General features: G+C 58.4%; 1 protein-coding gene across 4 annotated transcripts in view; it reads right to left on the reverse strand.

The window, feature by feature from the left end:
- Positions 1-2,344: 2,344 nt before the first annotated feature.
- Positions 2,345-23,282, reverse strand: part of UVSSA (UV stimulated scaffold protein A) — a 39,005-nt gene continuing 18,067 nt past the window's right edge. For all 4 annotated transcript variants that reach the window (XM_003890909.3, XM_009202805.3, XM_009202745.4 and 1 more), the window contains 7 exons: positions 21,586-21,697; positions 11,860-12,004; positions 11,206-11,340; positions 8,183-8,366; positions 7,447-7,555; positions 4,492-4,666; positions 2,345-2,576 (listed from right to left, as the gene is read on the reverse strand). In XM_003890909.3, the coding sequence (XP_003890958.1) occupies positions 2,483-2,576; positions 4,492-4,666; positions 7,447-7,555; positions 8,183-8,366; positions 11,206-11,340; positions 11,860-12,004; positions 21,586-21,697 (954 nt within the window). In that variant the 3' untranslated portion in view covers positions 2,345-2,482. The remainder of the gene's footprint in view (positions 2,577-4,491; positions 4,667-7,446; positions 7,556-8,182; positions 8,367-11,205; positions 11,341-11,859; positions 12,005-21,585; positions 21,698-23,282) is intronic.

Below are 23,282 nucleotides of genomic sequence, written 5' to 3' on the forward strand. Positions count from 1 at the left end.
AGAATAAAATATGAGTAAATTTAACAAAATAAGTGAAAGACTTATATACTGAAAACTACAAAATACTGTTGAAATAAATTTAAAAAGACCCAAATAAATGGAAAGATAATCAGAAGCTCATGACTCAGAAGATTTAATATTAAGATGGTAATACATCCCAAAGCAATCTCTAGATTTAATGTAATTCCTATCAAAATCTCAGCTGCTTTTTTTTTTTTGAAGAAACTGATGAGCAGATCCTAAAATTCATTTGGAAATGCAAGGAATGCAGAATAGTCAAAACAGCCTTGAAATAGAACAAAGTAAAACTTATCACAACAAAGCAACATTGATCAAGGCACTGTGGTACCGGCATAAGGTTAAGGTCAATGGAATAGAGTCAAGTGCCCAGAAATAAACCTGTACATTTTTGGTCAATTGATTATAAATAAGGGTGCCAAGATAATTCAATGGGGAAAAATAGTGTTTTCAACAAATGGTGCAGAGACAACTGGATATCCACAGGCAAAAGAATGCGGGCTCTTATACCACACACAAAACTTAACTCACAACAGATCAAAGATCTACACATAAGAGCTGAAATTATAAAATGCTTATCAGAAACCAGGTGTAAATCTCTGTGATCTTGGATGAGGCGATGGCTTCTGAGATGTGACAGCAAAAGCATAAGTAACAAAAGGAAAACCCAGATAAATTGCTGGACTTCATCAAAATTAACTTTTGTGCTTCAGAGGACACTATCCAGAAAGTGAAAGGACAGGATGGAAGAGTTTTTGCAAATCGGCCGGCATGGTACTCACCTATGTCCCAGCCTCTGGAGGCGGGTGGGAGGGATCCGCGAGGTCAGGAGAGATCAAGACCAGCCTGATCAACATAAGTGAAACCCGTTAATCTACTAAAATACAAAGTGGCTGGGCGTGGTGGTGTGGCCTGTAGTCCCAGCCACTCGGGAGGCTGAGGCAGGAGAATGGCGTGAACCCGGGAGGTGGAGCTTGCAGTGAGTCAAGATTGGGTCACTGCACTCCAGCCTGGCGACAGAGCTAGACTCTGTCTCAAAAAAAATAAAAAGAAAAAGAAAAAAGAGGCCGGGCGCGGCGGCTCAAGCCTGTAATCCCAGCACTTTGGGAGGCCAAGACGGGCGGATCACGAGGTCAGGAGATCGAGACCATCCTGGCTAACACAGTGAAACCCCGTCTCTACTAAAAAATACAAAAATCTAGCCGGGTGAGGTGGCGGGCGCCTGTAGTCCCAGCTACTCAGGAGGCTGAGGCAGGAGAATGGCGTAAACCCGGGAGGCGGAGCTTGCAGTGAGCTGAGATCCGGCCACTGTACTCCACCTGGGCGACAGAGCGAGACTCTGTCAGAAAAAAAAAAAAGAAAAAAGAAAGTTTTTGCAAATCACATGAGGATCCAGTATTCACAATATACATACAAACTCCTGGCTAGGAGTGGTGGCTCATGCCTGTAATCCCAACACTTTGGGAGACGGAAGCAGGAGGATTGCTTAAGGCTAGGAGTTCGAGACCACCATGGGCAACACAGTGAGAGCTCGTCTCTACAAAAAATTTTAAAAATTAGCCAAGCGTTGTGGCGTGCGCCTGTAGTCCCAGCTACCTGGGAGGCTGACGTGGGAGGAGGCTTGAGCCCAGGAGTTTGAGGCTGCAGTGAGCTATGATCGTGCCACTGCACTCAGCCTGGGTAAGAGCAAAAGCCCATCTCTAAAAGAGAGAGAAAAAAACTGTTACAACTCAAGACAAATATTCAATTAAAAATAGGCAAGAGATTTGAACAGACTCCTCTCCAAAGAAGATACACAAACGGCCCGTGAGCACAGGAGATGTTCAGTACCCTCGACGCTGCTGTGGACATGTGTGCACGAGCTTCCACATGGACAGGTTTTCACCTCCTTTGTTTTATGCGTCAGAGGGGAACTCCATGGATGAGTCCTGAAAACAGAATGCCAAGTGCAAGAAGCCAGGCACAAGAGGCCACATGTCATATGAAAAGCCAGAAACAGAAAGCAGATGAGTGAACGGTTCACTGGCCTTTGTGTTTGTGTTAAAAACAACATTTGCATAAAAGTGGGTTTCCCAGAGTTCCTCTGAGTGGTCGCCTCCCAGCTGGGGAATGCAAGCTCTGAAAGCTGAGCTGCACGCACACGCTGTCAGTGCTGAACCCCGCACCACGACACGCACTGGCCTCACGAGGACTCGCAGATGTCCTCTGGAGCAGGGCTGCTGCCTGTGTTCACATCTCCGGGCCCGAGGGCCTCTTCTACGAGGACAGACCCGTCACCAGATGACGACAAACCCTGTCGCAGCAGCACGGCCAGACCTTCGGGGCATTTCAATGTGCCATTTCTTTACATCAAACACAGTAATAGCCAAAGCACAGTTACTGCCCAGACCTACGCCCACTCTGCTGTCCTGAGACACTGGCAGAGGGAGAAGGTGCTAATGGCCAGTGCACTGGGCCCAGCTCTCTAGTTCAGTGCATAGTTAAACTGGTTTGAAAACTTCTCGTGCTTCTTCTGGTCCATCTGGTTCATGGCTGTCATGACCCTCCGCACAGCTGCTCTGTGGGGAAACAAGGCAAGATGTGACCTGGGAGGCTTCCGCCAGGGGCCTGGGCTCCCAGTGGTGGCATCACCAGGGTTATGCACTGGTCCTGGGGCAGCTGCTGCCCTTGGATGCTAACTGCCTGTGGGTGCCACCTTCAGAGAAAGATGGGCGACGGGACCCTTGGCCCTGTTCCAAGACAGAGGCAGGCTTGGAAAGGGCCACCCAGGTCCCAGAGCTAGGGTCTGTGGCGGGTCGTTCTGCGCGGTGAAGGTGGCCCCAGCCCCACCTTGGCACTTCTCCTGTGGCCTCCCACACTCCACGATGAGGGCACAGCTTCCCTCTTGGTCTCCTGGGGAGTGGCCTTGCAGGAGATGCAGCCAGGAGGCATCAGGACGGCCCTGCCCACGGCTGCACACACAGCTCTACAGCCAGGGATGGAAATGTGGAGGGCTGCAGCAGGGAGGGCGTGGGCGGGGCAGGCACTCCGGGGAGCGGGATGAGGTGTGCTGTGCTGACCAGTTCAGGTGCCAGGACACACGAGGGTGTGGAGCCAGCAGGGCCTGAGGCCACAAGGTGGTGAAACCTCCGCTCAGCTGCGGCCCTGTGGGGCTGCCAGGCACTGCTATGGGGGCCCCTCAAGGCAGGGTTTCGCCTGTAGTCACCCCAGGTCCTTTCTGTGGGGAGGGCTCTGGGCCACACAGCTGCTGTGAAGAGCCAGCTCCTGCCATGGGCTTCACTGTCCCCATGAGACACAGGGAGGAGGCCTGGCATGGGGCCACTGGCCGTGCCTGCTCCTGGGCATCAGCACCCAGGCTGGCCTCTGCCCCTGGCTGGTCCACAGGAAAACAGCCCCATCGTGAGCTACCAGGGGCCGAGGCGCCTTGTGTGGTTGGCTGACGTGATGGGTCCAGCTCTGTGCCAGGGGCCCCAGGCAGCCTCTCCGCAGCCCCCACCAGCACCCCTGCCCCACCCAAGCAAGGCTGTGGATGCACCACCCACAAGCCCAGGGGATGCGTGGTCTGAGCGCTGCGAAGGCGCCTCCCGCCCGAGCCCACTCAGGCCGGTGCAAGGTCATGCTGGCCAGGAGGGGCCGCCTCTGCCCGGCGCACTCAGCAGCTTCCGGGGTGTCCAAGGGAGGGTCTCTGGGACGGCGATGGGTGGGGCCACCTCACTGGCGCTACCAGATAAACCTGCACCAGCAGGGACTTGGCACAGATGTGGGAGGGAGTTAGCAGCCTCAGGTGGCTTCTAAGCAAGCATTCTGGATTTTCTTGGGCGAGAAAAAGGCAATGTGAAGACAGAAACACAAGGCCGTGTGGGTGGCTGATGCCCCAGCGGACAGACCGCATGCAGGGATGTCGGGCTGGTGGGCTTTGCACTCTGGCCCTGCCGAGGCCTCACCAGTCACACAGGCCCACGCTGGGCTGCAGAGACACCAGGCCAGCCTCCCAGAGCCAGTGCTCAGAGCAGCCACGCTGGGACTGGGCTCTGCTGGGGCTGATGCGTGGACCTCTGTTGTGGCCACCTTTGCAGTCACCACCCTCCCTGAAGTCACCGCTGCAGAAATACGCAGGCACTGACCTGGGGGCACAGCCAGGCAAGGGAGAGACGAGGGGGCTCACTCTGTACCAGCCAAGGCCTGTGTCATGACACGGCTCCCCCAGGAAGCGAGGATGACGGTGCCTGGCAGTCGAGCCCCTCTTATCCTGGGGAATGCTCAGGGGCGTTCCTGACCAGACCCTGCCTGCTGCCCCTGCCGGCTGGCACTGCCCCTCCCAGGGGAAAGGCTGGGTGGTCCCCCAGGGGAACTCAAAGCAGGGGAGCCCCTGGAGGCCCCAGGTCCCTGGAATATCTTGGAGCTCAGATGGCCCCCCTCGAACACCTCACGCTGGGGCCACGCGGTGGGAGGTGACCCAGCAGCCACTCTTACTTGGCGAAGACTTTTCTCCCGATGCGAGCGCGGGCAGTGTCGGCCTGAGCCTTCAGGTTGGTGAGGCTGGGGTACCTCCTCTTCTTCCCCCTGCCTTTCCCGCTGTACCTGGACGAGCCAAGATCCTGCCCTGTGGCTGCCTCCACGTCTCTCATCAACTCAGGGTCCTGCCATTCTGCAAACAAAACTCACGCACTTCAGGAAACAGCTGGCACTGACCACAGCCCGTCTTGCCCGAGGCCCCCAGGAGGGGCTCCTGGTCTCGTCCTGACAGCGGGGCTGGGGGGGCTTGCCTACAGCCGTACCCTGGCACCAGCAAGCCTGAGAGGACGCTCGGCGGGCAGGGTTCCCTGAGCAACAGGCTGGGGAGGGTGGGCACGCTGGTCCCCGTGGGGTGAAGGTGACACAGAGCTCGTCCCCACCGCCCCACACCCCCACAGGCCCCTGCCGCCCAGAGATGGGGAGCCAGGGCTGGGCCCAGAGACCCCTGCTAGGGCACCCATGGACCTCCCAGGCTGGAAGGTGGCCAAGGCCAGCGGTTGGCGGTTGGTGCCATCTGCAAGCTACTTCCTTGCCTGTGGGCTGGACCGTGCCCCACTAGGCCAACTGTGCCCTGCTGGACCCGCCTGCTGGTGGGGAGGTATGTGCGGCAGGGCTGGGCCAAGCATGATGCTCAGCAAAGGGCTTTTCTTTTTCGTTGATCCAAAGATGACCTGGCCTCAGGCCTCAGAAATGCAGGGTGGGGCTCTCCTAGACAGAACTGCCCTTCCCAAGCAAGCCAGGCGTTGTCTGCTTGAGGCCCTGTGGCCGTGAGGGGACACAAATGTCACCAGCCCCACTGGGCAGCCTCCCAGGCTGACAGCACCCACTGTGCAGATGGGCACCGAGGCCCTCAGGGGTCACAGGCCCAGGCTTCCTGTGGGGTTCCCCACACAAGGCGGAGGAAGGCCTCCACCAGGCGTGGTACTGGTCGGGCTCAGAGAGGCCACCCAACGGGACTGTGATGGCCGAGGGATTCACAGACAACCCCGGCTCGCAGAAGGGGGCTGGGCACTGATGCTCCAGAGGCACCTGCTCCTGCAGACAGGACCCCATAAGCTGAGCCAGTGGGACCAGGCCACGGGGGCGACCAGGCCATGGAGGCACATCCCTGAAGGGATGTCTATGCCTCGGACTGATGGCCAGGCCTCCCAAGCGGATTCTTTGAAGTGAAGGAATACGGGGCCCACAATTCAGATACAGGAACGATTAATCCAAGATTAAGGAAAACTGTCCAAACAGTTTATCTCCCAGTAATAAGAAGGCGTCACAGTTTAGGAACCCAGTGAATGGAGCAATTGTTTAAACACAACGAAAAGGCGCCGGCACCCAGTAGAGATGGAGCGAGCGTCTCAGTGAAATGAAGGAGCAATTTAAAAGCCTTTGAGGAAAATCAATAGATGCTGGGAAGCGCCTTCCTGGGCGCTGACGGGCCCTGCAGCACACGCACATTGTCACTGAGGTTAGCGCCAAGGAAAGGAAAATTGCGCCGTGCGCGAGGGAGGCGGGGATCAATACTGTAGTTAGTAAAGAGATGCTATTTCACATCTGACTGGCCAGCGCTGGCCGCAGCCCGCGGCCTGATACCTGTTTGTTAACAAGTCACCAAGGGCTGGAAAACCAGATACTCTTCAGGGTTGACACAAAAAATAGGCACTTAATTTGCTCCTGAGTGTGAGCCCCCAGGGAAGGCCTCACCCAGAGACGAGCAGGTCAGGGCCCTCCCACCGCCCAGGGCCGAGCTGCTGCCTCTGGGCTTCAGGCTGCACTCAACATCCGCCTCTCACGACCAGAGTGCAAGATGCCTCGGAGCCATGACAGAGACGGCTTGGAAGGGCCCCCGGGCCCCCAGCACTGCTCTTCAAGACAAGGTATGACCCCCGCTTCAGGCCAGGGCCAAGCCTGCAGGCGTAGCCACTCTCCAGAGGGATTGAGGCTGGGCAGGGCTCACGCCTGTCATCCCAGCGCTGTGGGAGGTGAGGCAGGAGAATCGCTTGAGTCCAGGAGTTCAAGACCAGCCTGGGCAATACAGTGCCACTCCACCTCTACCAAAAATAAAAATACAAAACTTAGTCGGGCACGGTGGCATGGTAATTCCAGCTACTCGGGAGGCTGAGGCAGAAGGATGGCTTGAATCTGGGAGGCCATGATTGCGCCACTGCACTCCAGCCTGGGTGACAGAGAACGACCCTGCTTAAAAAAAAAGACAAATCAGATTTAAAGAGGAGAGAGAGAGTCTGAGGCTGGCCAGGGCCTCTAAAAACAAAGTCTTCCTTGGAAAACAGAAACGCACCCCCACCCGGGGATGAGCCTTCGGGGAGGCATAGGGGGGCAGATGAGCCCGGGGGGGGGCAGGGCAGACAGATGGGCCCTGCTGATGTGGCAGTGCTGCCCCACAGTGGTCTTGCTGTCCAGGGCCTCTGGGCACCTGCACTCCTGCTGCCATAGCAGTGGCCACACGCCTCCTGGACAGAGCTTTGACCACTTGCACACTGAGGCAGGTGCGGGGCATGGCTGAGGAGGCCAGAGGGGTTCCTGGAAGTCACTCCGGGCTCAGCCCAATCAGTTCTCTCGCCTCAAGGCCTTCACCTGCCTGAAAACACGAGGAAGCAGGACCCAGCCACACAGATGGCACCTGTGGCTTCGGGGCTCTGGGTGCCCACCTCCCAGTCGGGGTCTCATGAACACGTAACTCCCCCTGAAGCCGGAGACTCCTCTGGAGCTCCCAAATCCAAGACCCTCGGGGCAGCATCCCCTCCTGATTCCACCAGTTACGACCGAGGGGCGTGTAGCTCTGTGGACTGAGCTGGCAGAGTGGGTGCTCTATGACTGCAGACGTGCCCCAGGCAGCCAGTGGCAGTGAGTCCCAGGCTGTGCCTCCCACGGCGCCCGCCCCACCTGCCTGCCCAGACCTACCCGGGCGCTCCTGCTTCTGCAGCTGCCGCCGCTGCTCGCGAGCCCTGTCCTCCGGGTCGAGTGGCCTCCCTTCGTCGTCCCTTGGAATGATCTTCCCGTGGAAAGGGCACTGCACAGCGAGGACATGGTGGCTGACAGCGGGGAGGGGTCCACCCGCCTCGACCACCTGCCCCCACCGCAATTCAGGCACAAACAGCGACCAGGGAGGGCAGCATCGCAGAGCCAAAGTGTACACAACCCTGGAATCCTCAGGGGAGGGCGTCCTGAGAGTCGTGTGGGTGGCTCTGTCCTCCCCCTGGAGCCGGGAGCTCTTGGGCAGCTGTGGAGAGTTTAGGCCTCCCTCACGCCAGCACGGCCACAGCAACCCCCCTGCACCATGCCCAGCTGCCAGACTGGGAGCTGCCCTGGCCCCCTGGCCTTTCCTCACTTTTGAGGAGCCCAGGCCCAGCACAGACCCGGGCTGCAACCATGGAGGACACTGTGTGTCTCGGCCACTGGAGAGTCCCCAGGCCGTGTACCCAGGTGGCAGACTTCAGGGCCCTGGGCAGGAGCCCCAGACACCATTCTGATGGCCAACAGCTAAGAAATTTCTGCCCACCACGGACAATTTCTGGCCCACCATGGGCTTCTCAGTGCTTCCCCACACAGGGCAGGGGCAGGTGGGGCTCAGCACCCCTCCTGCTGCCCCACCCTGGTCCAGCCCACGCCCACCCCTACCCTCAGGCCACGGCCTCACCTTCAGCCGATCTTGGCGCTCACAGAGCCGGCCGTCTGGCCTCGGGGCGCGACACCTGTGCTGCACAGGCTCAAACCTCCCTGCAAAAGTGATGTGGCGGCTCCGGAGCATCTCGGAAACGTCGGCATTGACCACTTCCTCCTCCACCTCGCTGGGCTTCCAGAAGCGGTGCTCGGAGTCAGATCTGCAGACAGAGCCAGAGGCCCTCAGAGCATCTGCAGGGATCCCAGAGGAGCGTGGCCAAGGTGGTGCAGGCACAGGAGAAAGCCAAACCACCGCAGCCCAGCCACCCCACCCTGCAGACAGCACCCAAGCAGGAGAACATGGTCACTCCTGCCTGGGTCTGAATTCTGACGCCACATGAACCAGCTGCGAGACCATGGGCACAACTGCCACCTGTAGGATGGGCTCTGCCTACAGGGCAAGGGCGATAGCTGCTGGGTCCTTGAGGCGTGACCTTGAAGGTTTACGGGACATGCACACGAAGGTCGTCTTTCCACTGCAGGAGCGTAAGGACAGGGCGGTAGCGCACCCAGGAAAAGGAGTGGAGGCTGTTCAGCCCTCGGCAGCACAGAGGGACCAGGGGCTGGAGACCAGACTCCGTGGCCCTGGGTTTCCCAGGAGTCCCAGGTCTCCCAGGCGGGTCCGGTCCCATGTTCTGCTGCTGTCACCAGCCTGATTAGAGATGCTTTCCTGTGGATGCCACAGGATGGGGGAGCTGGGTGTGCTGGCCTCAGAGGAGGCTGGCCTCAGAGAACTATGCCGCCTGCCCACCTGGATGCCCAGGCAGAGGAGAAGTGTCTGAGGGGAACTCACACAGACCCGACTGTCCCTGTGCTGCCACCAGGCCTCCTTCTAGGGCATACAGCCACACTTGGGGCCAGCAGGAACCGGGGAGGACAGATGGACAGTGCCAAGGGCTCCCAGTGATGAGAGACACCACTCACCGCCTGCTGACTGGGGAACGGTTGGCTCTGCCCAAGGCTCCCGGGCTGCCACACCCTGTGCCCGAGGGTGCTGGAGGAGCAGAGCCCAGCAGCCCTGCCCTCGCCCCGGGTCCACAGACAGGAGCACGGCCCCAGGCACGGCCCACACTAGGGAGAAGGACTAGCAGGAGGCCCTGCCCTGGGGCTGCCTGGACCTCATTTCTGCACCCACCTTGGTCTGCGATGAGGCTGGGTTGGGACAAGGCAGTGGGTGGGAACGCAGGCAGAAGGTGCTGCCTGGGGCCTTGGCCCCGCTACAGGGACAGGCATCTCGGGCAAAGCCCTGGTGGGCTGAAGAACACCTGGCCATGTGCCCTGCAGTCAGGAGAGGTCCATGCGGCTCCCCCGAGGGTGCCTGACCGCCTGGCCAAACGCCTCCTGCCACACCAGGAGGGGCCCCGTGTGAGAAGCAGCGATGCCTTCTGCCACCCAGAACTTCCCGGACAGAGCCCGTGGACGCAGTGACCCGGCGCTGGCAGCACCCGCGGGCTCCACTGCTTCCTCCCCATCCAGGCGCAGGGATACTCCTCTCGGCTCCCCTGGCTGAGGACCACTGGCTTTCTTTTTTTTTTTTTTCCAGACAGGAGTCTTGCTCTATGGCGGGCTAGAGTGCAGTAGCGCGATCTCAGCTCACCGCCAGCCTCCGCCTCCCAGGTTCAAATGATTCTCCTGCCTCAGCCTCCTGAGTAGCTGGGATTACAGGCACCCACCACACCCGGCTAATTTTTGTATTTTTAGTAGTGACGGGGTTTCACCATGTTGGCCAGGCTGGTCTCTTGAACTCCTGGCCTCAAGTGATCTACCTGCCTTGGCCTCCACAAAGTGCTGGGATTACAGGCATGAGCCACTGCGCGCAGCCGGGGCCCGCCAGCCCTCTGTGTACCAGCAAGGCTTCGTTCTAGTGGTTGCCTGTGGCCACGAGGCCCTCACAGGCAGGGGTCTTTCCAGAGGCTGTGGAGAACGAGCGCCATCAGCCCTGTCTCCCACCACGGCCTGGCCAGGCCCTGGCCTCCTGGACTCTCATCGTCTTGACTTCCTGGCTGAAAGGGGTGAGCCCAGGCTCTCCAGATTCCTAAATGTGGCAGAGAGCCAGAGGGCAGGACCCCTCCACTTGGCAAGGGAATGTGGGGTGAGCAGCCTCTGCCATCCTGGCTAGGGGCCAGACAGCAGGAGTGTGGCCCTCAACTGCCTGTGGGGCATACATGGCACCCAGGTGCCATCTCCTGCACCAGCCCACACACCTCCACCCACGCGGCTGACACGGGGCCCTTCCCCAGCCCAGGCCACTGCCATGTTCAGGCTGCAACTCCATCAAGCCGGCCACTGCAGCAGTTTGCAGGCAGTTGGGGGAAACATGAAACCATGAGCTTGATGCACCAGGTGTGTGGTGCTGACGGGCCAGGCAGGTGGAGTGTGAAGCCAGGCCTGCCCAGCAGGGCCCTGGTGCCATCCAGGACTAACCGGGTCCTCACCAGGAGCTGTTCAGGCCTCTCTCTCAGCCCAACTGCCCAGGGGGTCAGGGCAAAGCCTGTGGTCCTGGGGACAGGCCAGGCAGGTGGGAGGAGGGGCAGGCATCCGCTTCTAGGTGGGAGCTTTGCTGGGTGTCACCTGCCAGGCTCCAAAACCAAGTGCTGGCCTTGGGGCACCCCTGGTGGCAATGTGTGGCAGGGACGGCTGTTTCTTCTCGACCTCAGCCAACTGCAGTTTGAAGCAGAACAAACTCAGTGGGCCCCAGGGCCGCCTTTAGGGAAGCAGTTTCTCGTCCAGCTGTTCCCACAGGATTGATAACACTTACGTTCCATGGACGGCCCCCGACGCAGCAGCAGAAAGGCTCATAAAAGCCCTGCTGGGCTCCAGGAGCTGACTCAGCAGGGGAGGCCCATCCCTGTGCCCCTCCAGGTGCCCGGAAGGTGGGGCAGAGCTGGGAGGCGGGGCCAGCTTCCTCAGACCCAGGGAGGCCTGGCAAGCCAGCAGCCCCTCCTCAGGCTGGGACCCTGGCTGTGTGCCCTGGTCGACTTCAGACACATGGGGACTCACTTGAGGATCTTCCCGGCTGTGGGGAGCTCCTGGCCCCAGTAGTGCAGGTCCACGCCGTAGGGCACCACGGGCGCCCGGGCCCGCTCTGCTGCCAGCTTCTGGGCCTCCTGTGGCTCTGGCAACACTCTGGGGGGGCTACAGGAACAGAGCAGGACATCCTGACTGTGTGCTGCTGGTGCTTGTCACAGCCACCCGCCTCTCCCTCTCCACCCTCACAGCACGGCCGGGGCCTCAGGTCGGCTCAGGTGAGCAATGGATTCTGCCACACGACACCCGGGCCTCAGAGCCACCACTGAGGTCCTGTGAGAAGCTCTGGGCCCTGGCTGGCCTCTGGTCTGCAGTTCTTCGCCCTGGCCCAGGGGTGACCTGACACCTGCCTCTCAAACCCCAGCCCTGGGGGCTCCTCTCAGAGGCACGAGCAGTGTCTGGAAGGGTATTTGTTGGCCCAGCCCCATACAGGCTCCAGCTGATGCTGGCACTGACAAGCCCAAACATGGCACCAACAGTGCTCACCCGGCCGGGGGTGCAGATCCCAGGCTTCCGCCAAGATATCCAGAGAAGGCACTGAGCAGCCTGTCGAGGCCAGACAGTGCTCTGGGCAGAGGCTGTGGCAGTGCCAGGCAGGGGCTCAGCACAAAGGACACTGGGAGTCACCTGGCAGACGAGGGTGGCGGCAAGTGTTCCCGGAGCCGCCGCAGCTGAGCAGCCGCAGATGTGGGGTCCGACGCCTCCTCGTCTTTCCTCATCCTTGTCCGCAAGCCCCGCACAGCTGTGTCTTTCTCTAGTGTTGCCTCCAGCCCTGAAACAGACACGTGTCCACTGCCTGCCACCACTCCCACAACCCGTCAGGCACATCCGCGAGACTGGGCAGTTAGGATGCGTCTACGCGTTAGCGTGTTCCATCTTCCGACAGTCCTGAGGTGGGTGCCTGCTATCTGAACCTCACGGGCGAGGGTGAGGCCCGGAGCAGCAGCTCAGGCCACGCTCTGCCAGAACATGGCGTGCGTTGGGGGCTCCGGCCGTCTTGCCTTGTGGCCATACAGTTCACGCACTGTGCTACCTGGCTTTGCAGAAGGGCCAGCCTGAGCAGACGGATTTGCCAGGCTGTAAAGCTGGGCAGCAGCAAGAGCCCAGACTGCCCAGCACTCTGTCCCCGTGAGATGTAGGCAGCCTGCAGCCCTCCCCAGCCCCCAGGCCTGAGGCGGCAGCCACTTGGAAAGGCCACCCACGGGGTGTCCACATGGTCCTCAAGGAGAAGAGAACGCACACTTCCACACAGGGTTTCAACCCACGTCTCACGCCGAGGTAAAACCGCGATGTTAGTGGGGATTCCAGCCCCTGCGTCCCCACAGAAACACCTGGGGCTGTACCACAGCTTCAGCAGGCGCCTCTGAGAGCCACGGCCCTGGCCCTGGCAACTCCCTCCCTCTGTCTGCCAGGCAGAGGCTGAGTTCCAATGAGCAGGATGCCGTGCCGGAGTGCCTGTCGCAGAGCGCCCACCTTGCCGCCAGCAAGACAAGGCCATGGCACTGTATCTCACCAACGTCCCACAGAGACAGACAGGGACGAGGCCACCAGCCCCTGGCCTCCGCAGCCCAGCGAGCACCCAGGGTCCCCGGAGCAGGACAAGGAGATTCTCCAACACTGCTGGGCCCTGACCTGCCTCTCCCCTCACCGGCCTCTCCCCTCCTCCTGTACCACGTCCTGGGCTTGGCTCTCAGGCTGCCCCGCGGGGCTCACCCTGACCCTGATGGCGCCTCTCGGTCAGGGCAGGGGCCTATACTCCCTAGTGGCTGTCTGAGCTGGTGTCCTGGGACATCAGGATGGCAGGGGGCACAGGAGGTGCCAGCAGGCTATGGGTTAGGACAAAGGGCACCACCCACCTCCCCAAACCTGCTGTAGGAGCAACTAAGGCCTGCACTTGAGCCTGTCCACCCCTGTGGGCTGCCGGTCAGCAGGGCTCAAGACCCCAGAGGAACCTGGACTGCAGGGAAGCCAGACTTTGGAGAGCTGCCATGGAAGAAAGAAAACGGAGCGAGCAAGGTGTCCTGGCTGGGGCAGAATCCACAGAAAGAAAACGGACTGAGTAAGGCAACCTGGCCACGGCAGAATCCACAGAAAGAAAACGGACCTAGTAAGGCGTCCTGGCCGCGGCGGAATCCACAGAAAGAAAATGGACCAGCAGCCCATGCCACGCTCCCCAGAAGCTACGGAGACAGAGCAAGAGGCCAAGAAGGGAGGGGGGAGGGGGGATCCTGAAGACGCCTCCACTAAAGACGAAGGGCAACGAAAACTGTCAGGTGCAGAGGACTTGCTGGATGGCTGAGGGGACCGGCCACAGCACGAGTGAGACGCAGGTGACCGCAGACAGCGAGGGAGGAAGCACGGAGGACCCTCTTAAGAGCTCCAAGGGGTGAGGGGGACGCGCAGGTGTCAGCACTCTCGTCTCTCTTAAAATCCCGGGAGGAGACAGAAATAATTGGAGCGCAGAAAATAGTTGAAGAAACAATGAGCCACGTTTTCCTGGAATTGGAAGGCTCACTGAGAGTCAACGGAGACAGAGGAAAAACCATGGCTAGAGGCGCTACAGGAAAACCAAAGAACACCAGGGCCTGAGACAGTTAACACCGAGCACTGAGGTCAACCCGACTGCCTGACGGATACAAAGAATTGATCCTGGGTGTGTCTGTGAGGGGTTGCCAAAGAAGATTAACATGAGTCAGTGTGCTGAGGAAGGCAGACCCACCCTTCATCTGGTGGGCACCATCTAATCAGCTGCCAGCGAATATAAAGCGGGCAGAAAACCGTGAAAAGCAGAGACGGGCCTCACCTCCCCGCCTACATCTTTCTCCCGTGCTGGATGCTCCCTGCCCTCCAACATCGGACTCCAGGTTCTTCAGTGTTGAGACTCGGACTGGATCTCCTTGCTCCTCAGCCTGCCGATGGCCTATTGGGGGACCTTGTGGTCATGTAAGTTAGCTGATACTTTCAAAGAAATAAAAATTCTATTGACACAAGATTTTCAACAGCAACTGTGAATGCAAGATCTTAGAAGGTCACTTTGAAAGTGCGGAAGAAGTTGTTCAAGCTCAGAGTTTTAGAGCCAGCTAAACGATCGCTTCTTGTGTAGGCAGAGGACGAAGACCTCATGGAGACGAGTCCTTTTGAGGTTTGCCATGGTGAGGTCCGCTTTGAAAACACCTTCACAGCCAGTAGTCACAAAGAAAAGCCAGGGGGGTGGAGCAAGACATGGGCAGTGCCCTGAGACATGAGCACTGAGTGTGTAGAGACACGGGAGGTGAGTGCCCTGAGACATGAGCACTGAGTGTGTAGAGACACGGGAGGTGAGTGCAGGGACGCAGGAGGTGAGTGCCCTGAGACGCGGGAGGTGAGTGCAGAGACACGGGAGGTGAGTGCAGAGACGCGGGAGGTGAGTGCCCTGAGACACGGGAGGTGAGTGCCCTGAGATGCCGGAGGTGAGTGCAGGGGTGTGGGAGGTGAGTGCAGAGACACAGGAGGTGAGTGCAGAGACGTGGGAGGTGAGTGCAAAGACGTAGGAGGTGAGTGCAGAGACGCAGGAGGTGAGTGCAGAGACTCGGAAGGAACACTGAGCACATGACTTTGTAAAGCTGACTCCCGCCTGTTCCTACCCAAACCCAAGTGTTCATATCAACCAGAATGAAGTTGGTTCTGGACGACTCAATGTGACGGGGTGGAAGGAGGCCACACGTGGGGAGAGGGTGCTGGGTGATTCGTCTTACGCAGGAAATAGTACAGTAATGGAGAAACTCTAGAAACAAACAGGGAATGGTACGTATGTGTGTAAATCCTTTCCACAACAAGGAGTGACCATCTGAAGAATAAAAACCAGCGGAACAACGAGGCACATAAACGGTGGGAGAAAGGAAACGAGGCGAGGACGGTGGCTGAAGTCGGAGAGGAAGTGCGACGGGTGGACGCATGACAGGCCGCCAGATGTGTCTTCTGAAGACTTCGTAACAACTGTTAATTAAACAGATTCAGATTAACGAAACGACAGACTCTGGAGTGGACGTCTTTAGCAATATGCCATCTAAAGAAGACCCACTTAGGGCCGGGCGTAGTGGCTCAAGCCGGTAATCCCAGCACTTTGGGAGGCCGAGACGGGCGGATCACGAGGTCAGGAGATCGAGACCATCCTGGCTAACAAGGTGAAACCCCGTCTCTACTAAAAAAATACAAAAAAACTAGCCGGGTGAGGTGGTGGGCGCCTCAGCCTCCCGAGCGGCTGGGAGGCTGAGGCAGGAGAATGGTGTAAACCCGGGAGGCAGAGCTTGCAGTGAGCCGTATCTGGCCACTGCACTCCAGCCTGGGTGACAGAGCGAGACTCCATCTCAAAAAAAAAAAAAAAAGGAAGACCCACTTAATACAATGGTTAGTGAAAAGTTGAAAATAAAGGGATAAAAAAAGATTTACTATGAAAACAGTGACTAAAAGACAGAGGAGGTCCTATGTGGGTACTAGAAAAACTAGATTTTAGGTAAAAAATAAGAGGTTAAAAGAAGGAATGTTTGAAGGTGTAATAAACATGAACAGATATGTAACTTACAAATGCAGTCTCAAAACATAAAAAGCAATGCTGAGGGGCTACAGGTGCAGAGACACCCCTGACTGTGGGGACTTCGGCGAACCCTCTTGGGAAGTGGCCGTTAGGCAGAGAATGAGCCATATCATGGGAGGTCTGTACAGTACAGTCAAAACCACCAAACTAAGAGACACCGTGAGACCTCCTATCTGACACAGTCTGGCTCTGTGTTCCCACCCAAATCTCATCCTGTAGCTCCCATAATTCCCACACGTGGTGGGAGGGAGCCGGTGCGTCTTCCCCGAGGTGTTCTCGTGAGAGTGAATGCGTCTCACGAGATCCGACGGTTTTAAAAGCGGGAGTTCCTGTGCACAAGCCCTCTCCCTGCCTGCCACCATCCATGTAAGATGTGACTTGCTCCTTCTTGCCTTCCACCATGATTGTGAAGCCTCCCCCGTCATGTGGAACGTTAAGTCCAATAAACCTCTTTCTTTTGTAAATTGCCCAGTCTTGGGTATCTCTTTATCAGCAGCGTGAACATGGACTAATACAATATCCAAGTCCGTCTCCAACACACATGCAGAACCGACGAGAGAAAACCAAGTACTAAGTCAACAGGGGCCTCAGTCACCTCCCAAGAATCAGCACCGCCCAGACTGTGTTCTGAGACCACAGAACAGAGCGTCAAAAACAGAGGCCGCCAGAGAGCTCAGACGCCCAGAAACTCATGTACACGTGATTGATTACACACACACACACACACACACACAGGTCCACGCACAGACGCGCTCTCACTGAACACGAGTGAGCTGCAGAGCATGCAGGCCTTCTGTCTGTGCAGGCTTACTGAGTATATACACACATGTACATGTCCACACACGCACGTCCTTACAGGTATGCTGTCACTGAACACACGTGTGCTCACGGCAGGCTTTCTGAGGACACCCACGGTGCCTCCACTTACCTATCTGCATAGCCAGGAATGCTCTGTTTGGAGAAGAGCTGGGAGGGGAATGAGGAGGCGTGAGAAGTGGGGGTACTGCAAGGCTGCCTGTGCAGGGGCTTCCTGGGAGGGAAGTGGGTAAGGACAAAGGGCCTTGCTCGGGCCCTTGACAAGCATCCTGGAAACCAAGGAGGTGGCCCACCAACCCCATCCCTGAGTTGCAGACGAGGGAAAAACTGCCTCTCTGAAAGGGCTCACAGAACTTGGGCAATCTGGAGCCACCTCTGACTTGGCCACCAGCTCTCTGGGCAGACGTCAGTCTGGCACATGCAGAAATGCCACACCCTGTGCTCAGGGCTCGCCAGCCTGTGGCTGTGGGCGAAGTCCAGCCCACCGCCTACTTTCGTGAATAGGGTGTTAACTGGCACACAGTCGCACCCATCATCTACACGCAGAGACAAGGCCTCGTGTGGCCCCTGAAGCCGAAGAGACTGCGCTCTGGCCCTTTACAGAAGGTGCCTGTCCCGCTCGGGAGCTCTTTTGAGCCGTGCACAGCTGCACACCTGCTCACGGCTGCATGCCTGCGGGGCTGCTCCCATTTCCTGGGTTCCCAGGGGCTGAGAGCAGAGGACATGAGACAGAGCCACCACAGAGCAGGTGACAGGGCCGGACCTCCAGCCCCGAGGCGCACACCCAGGAGACACTGGGCAGCCCCTGCTCAGCCCTGGCACTCAATGCCGTGTCCTGGGTTTTACTCACAGACCTGCCAAGTGCCCCTCAGTATTCTAGAAATGCACATGACACAGATACGGGCTGTCAGCACATGCGTGCACATGCACACACACACGCACACACACGCACGCACACACGCAGACACATGCACGCACACGCACACACACACGCACGCACACATGCAGACACGCGCGCGCACACACGCACACACATGCACGCACACGCACACATATGCATGCATGCACACACACGCACACACACGTGCACACACACGTGCATGCTCACAGTGAGGGAGGCAAGACTGATAAGTGAACAATGTGACATTTAGATACAATCACAGCCAAAAGATCAATATGAGAATTCCTAAGAGTTACAAGAATGAAATATATTTTTCATCGATTTGTTGTTTTAAACCATTAAAAAGATGGGTAAGCGTGTTACAGCAGGGTAAATACTTAGGGCACTAAAAACACTCCCACTTGCGCATTGCGTGGAAAATCAATCTCACTGACATACTTTCAAAGCAAAACCCCAAAAAGCAGACAGCATTCCTCACGCACCGAGAGCACACATTTTCAGGAAGAATAATGACTCCTGGAAAACGAGGCCACACGTCACAGCCGAACCCGGCCTGCCCCGCCCGCACGGCGTCTCACTGAGTCCAGCATCTTGGCTCAAATTCACTCCCACGGTTGTTTTTAGAAAGAATCATAAAAATGTCCAAATCCCCTTTTTTGTTTAAATTGGCCAAGTGGCACCTATTTGCCTGAAGCACCAAAGCAGACAGTGCGGGAGGGAATCGATGGCAGGAAACGGAGAGGCGGGGGCCTCTGCGCCCAGGCGGGCTGCCCAGCGCTGACATTATTGATTTTACCTAGTTCAGCTGGCCTTGTAATTAAAATGTAAATTTGAGAAAGAGATTATGTCCTGACAGAAATGGTAGGATTAAGGGGAAGATAAAGGCCCCTCAGTGAAAATTCAGAGAAAGAAATGAGCAAGCAAAAGAGCACGGGTTTCCTCCGTGGTGTGGATTCAGACTAAATCTAACTACTTCAGATTCGCCCACGTTTAATTGAAAAAACAGCGACAGAATATAAACTCATGTTATGGACTGAGCTGGCCTCGCGTCTGCCCCCATGATTCCTGTCTGGTCCCTGCCTCCGGCACTCTTGGGGCCCCTGGGGTGTGAAGCTGAGTGGGGCCGGGGAGTCCCCTCTGCACACCCCAGAGGGCAGCTCTGTCACCAGGGCCTGCCCCTCCTTTGGGCCCTCCAGCCCTCGCCTGGGGCTGGTACAGCTGGTGCCGCACACTTGCACCCAGGCGACTCCCAGCAGTGCCACCGAGGACACCCAGGCCAGGCCTACAGGGGCCGTCGGCACCTTCAAGGCTGAAGGCAGAAGGTGGTCAGCCTTCCCACTTCAAGAAGTCAATCTGTGGCAATAAACCTACCAGGGCCTCTGCCTGCCCCAGGCGAGGCTGTGATGGAGCCCCCAGCTTCTAAGGCACCCTCCCCTCCGGGCATACGTGGGCCCTGAGAGCAAAGGGGCAGATGCCATGCAGTGGAGAAGGCTTGGAGCCAGCAGAGGAGGGCGCTGTGGGGACCTGCAGCTGCAATGACAAGAACCGGTGGCCAGTGCCCCAGCTGTGCACACTTCCCTGGACCAGGACTGACCCAGCAGGGACAGCTCATCTCTGCTCTGCTGAGCCTGGGGCCTGAGCTAGAGACACACATCTGGAGGTGCCTTCACAACCAGGGTCAGGCTGGGACAGCCCACCAGTGGGGCTTAGTCAGGACTGCCATGCCCAGTGCCTACGTGTGACCCTGTGAGGCTAGGTGTACCTGCAGCAGGGCTGTGTCAGAGCAGGTGTCCCGGCACACCCAGCAGGGGCTGCAAGGCCTGTGCAGCTCGGTCCCTTTGGCTGGACGCTGTTGTGGATGGACTCAGGACCCCTGGGCTCCAGTGGGGAGGGGACGGCCAGGCCTAGTGACGAGTGAGCGCCGTCACCATTGTGTTTGGCCACACGCCGGAGGGAGCCTCACCTCTTCTGATGAAAGGAGACCGCTCTGTTCTTTGGGGAGAGTCACCTCGTTTGAGTTTCGCTTCTGGCCTTGCTTTGGATAATTTAGAGCCACAAGTCAGGTTTTAGGGGAAGTGGGGATTTCTGCCTTTGAGACGCCACACATCACCCCGTCTGTCTAAGACATGTAACTTCCGCTCAAAGGGCTCAGAAGCCATCGTAACAGGTCCGTGCAGAGACCCAGGGCCAGGAAATGTCAGTGACACTATAGGCCAAGAGTCAGTGCCAGCTCCCAGACTCTGAAGATGCCCAGAAGGGATTCAGGAGATGAGGCAGCCCAGCAGGCCGGGTCAGGGTGGGCCTATGCAGACAAGATGGTTGCCTAGGCCCCGGCTGCAGAATCTCCAGGAGACACCTCTGTGCTTCGACCGGTGCTCCTGGGGCTGGACCCATAGCCTGGTCCACCTGAGGGCGGCCGAGAGCCAGGAAAGCGATTGCAGCGGCCAACAGCGTGCTCAGGCACCCCCAGGGCCCTCATGTCAGGCATGGGGACTCCTGCCCAAGGTGGGGAATCAGCAGAAAGGCCATTTCAGGTGGACGTTGGAGTTGGAAGAACAGAGTGTGTGAGGTGGGGACGGGGGAAGCCCAACGAGGGCACAGCTGGGGCTGGGGCCCGGTGGGGGACGGGGTCTGACACAGTGAGGTGGGTGCGGGGAGGGCACAGCTGGGGCTGGGGCCCGGCGGGGGACGGGGTCTGACACAGTGAGGTGGGTGCGGGGAGGGCACAGCTGGGGCTGGGGCCTGGCGGGGGACGGGGGTCTCACGTGGTGAGGTCGGTAGGGGGGAGAGGCGTGCAGGTCCCTCGGCTTCTGCCTGCCTGGCCAGAACCCCTGGAGAAGCAGCACGGGACCCTGGTCCGGAATGGGCCAGGCCACAATGATGCCCAGAGAGAGGTCCCAGCTGGCCCCAGGCATCTGAGGCTTTCTTCCAGACCCTCAAGCTCACACTGACCCCAGAAGCTCAGCCTTCACAGCCTGGGCCCTCACTGGGTGGCCCCGGGTCAGAAGACAGCAGGACCCCAGTAAACAGGACCATACAAATGGAAGATCGTTAGAAGCCTGGTTGTGCTAATCTGGCATGACACCCTTAATGGGTCATAACTTCACACATGAGTTGTCTAATCATCTAAATTCTCTTAACAAATTTATATCTCTTCTTATACTCTGATTCAAACCAACTTGCCCATTTCACACAAAAGCTGAGGGTCTTGTTTTCATTTGCTTCCCCTCCATGCAAACACCACTGTGGGTACTCTGGGGAACTTGAAGAGTAGACCCACCTGGGCCTACGCCCCTCCTTGAGGGCCACAATCCTGGGTGTGGCATGGGAACGTGGCTTTGGGAGGTATTTTTGAAAAACCTAAGCCCTCGATGGCACAGCACAGGCTGTGGCAGCACTCAGCACCTCCTGAGTGCTCCCTGAGAATGACAGGAGCTCCCTGCTGTGGAGGGCACAGCAGCCCTGGGCCCAGACCCGAGTCTGTGGCATCACCAGTGGTGAGGAGGGATGCCTGTGACTAAGCAGGGAGGGGAGCCTGGAGGGTGTGGGGTGCCGCCAGCAGCGGCTCCTGTAGCTGCGGGAATCACACCCACAACCCTCAAGTTCAAGGAGCCCACCGGAGCCCAACCTTGTGCGTGAGGCCTTTCTGTCCCTGAGCAGGGCTGCTGATGGCAGAGGGAGGTCAGGACCTGCCCCGCTGCGTCCTTAGAGCAGGCCGGTGTGCTGGGGCCTCCACACACAAGAACTAAGAGTAGGATGGCCCCTGCCCCAGACTTGGGCACCTGAGGGCCTGCCTGGCAGAGGAGGACCAGCAGGACCACCGGAGAGGGAGCATACCTTGGGGCAGGCTGCAGGGAGGACCCTAGGCGTGAGACCCCGAGATGGAGCCAGAGCACAGAGGAAAAGCAGGCACACGACTTCTCAGCCTCATGGCTACGATCATGGGCAGGAAAAGCAGCATTTTAAACCAAAGCAGCAGTTACCACAAGACGGATCCCAAGGGGCCACATCCTGAGTGGGGGACCCTCCACCCAGGCACCCTCCGACAGGGCCCACTGCTCACCATACTCAGAGCGCAGGTGGTCGGGGATGTGGGGCTCATACCCCTCCTTCTCAGGGACCTCCACAAAGTCCTCATCATCCTCATCTTCCTCCGCATCCCCCAGGGCTTCCGTCTGTGGAAAGATGCCCCAGCACAGATCAACCCCCAGACCCTGTGTATGAACACAGCTCTCAGTGGGCAGAGCCCTGGAAATGCCTTTTTGTTGTGGAGCTTTTTCTCCCGCTCAGGGCTCCAGCACCAGCCACAGCTGGACTGCAGTTAGGGTTGTCTCCAAGGCTGCTCTCCTTCCCCAACATCACACCACCTCTGCACTGCCCCTGCGCTGGGGGCTGTTTAGAATCTACGTCAAAACCATGAACTGCAACCCTGACTGACTCCCCAGGTCCCTGTGGGAGGTGAGGTCCTCATGTGGAATGGCGTCGCACTGGTGCGAGGGCGGCCGCGCCCCCTTGGCTTAGGGGAGTCACCTTCCCACCAGGTGGAGCAGGTGCATCTGCTCTCAGGCAACGGCCAGGGCTAGCTCCCCGTACAGGGTTCTCCCGCGGCGCTGGTGTGACAACAACATGTCAGATGACCGAAAGGGACAAGTACTTCTGGAACATTCTGTCCTTGAGGGCTTGCATGAAAACCACCTCAATTTCCTTTTGACAAGGTCACTTCTCTGCCAGGGTAGGTGTAGGGGATCCTTCACTGAGTCTGGAGAGCCCTCAGGCCACCCCCGCCTCCCTCCTCCCATGAGAAAAAGGCTGCCTGCCCTGAAAAAGCCTTTCTCTTCCCAAAAGCTGCTGCTGTAGTACTGGCTTCTGTGTGCACTCGGTAGCAAGCCCACTGCTTAGTAACATGGCCACACGGTTGGCACCGCCTGCTCCATCCATGTGCTCAGATGCGGCCGTGGGCAAACTCTTCTCCGCCTCACCTTTCCACTGGCCTGCATCCTTCCAACAGCCCCACCACGGCCCAGGACAGGGTGTGGGAGTTCACACATAGCCCCGAGGACACACCATCCTTCCCTGCGAGCCCCGCCTCTGCAGCTCACCCACCACAAACCTGGTGTGGGCTCAGCACAGCAGGGTGGTCATTCCTCACCTTCAGCTCCCTCAGGCCAGGAGAGGGGCTGGCAGGGCTGCTAGGGCAGCTAAGAGTCATGCCCCCAGGGTGGCCAGGATGGAGGTGCCCTGGGGTGGCTAGGGTGGAGATGCCCCAGGGTGGAGGTGCCCCGGGGTGGGGGTGCCCTGGGGTAGAGGCACCTGCGTTCCTGTTCCCACAGCAGAGCTGAGGGAAACTTCCCGGAAGGGAGATTCCTATCAGAGGAACGCCAAGCAAGGGGACTGTTAACTGGTTTATAAGAGAAAAACCGAAAACCAGAATCACTCCGACACACACCTTCATCTCTAAAAAGCATTCCCAGCATCAACACCTCAAAGGCGCCTGCAATCGCAGCTTTGTTTCCTGAAGGGAGGAAGGACAACTGAAGAGGGGCCTGACCCCTGACCCCCAGGGCAGGAGTCCACATGTTCACCAGAGACAAAGCCTGGGTGAGCAGGAGACCGTGGCTCCACATCCAGCCCCCACGGAGCCAGGCCACACAAGGCCGCGGGGCCCAGGCACCAGCACCCTGCCGGGAGGTGGCCCCCACAGAGCCAGGCCACACAAGGCCGCAGGGCCCGGGCACCAGCACCCTGCCGGCAGGTGGCCCC

Source organism: Papio anubis, chromosome 3, assembly GCF_008728515.1.
Source record: "Papio anubis isolate 15944 chromosome 3, Panubis1.0, whole genome shotgun sequence".
NCBI lineage: Eukaryota > Metazoa > Chordata > Mammalia > Primates > Cercopithecidae > Papio > Papio anubis.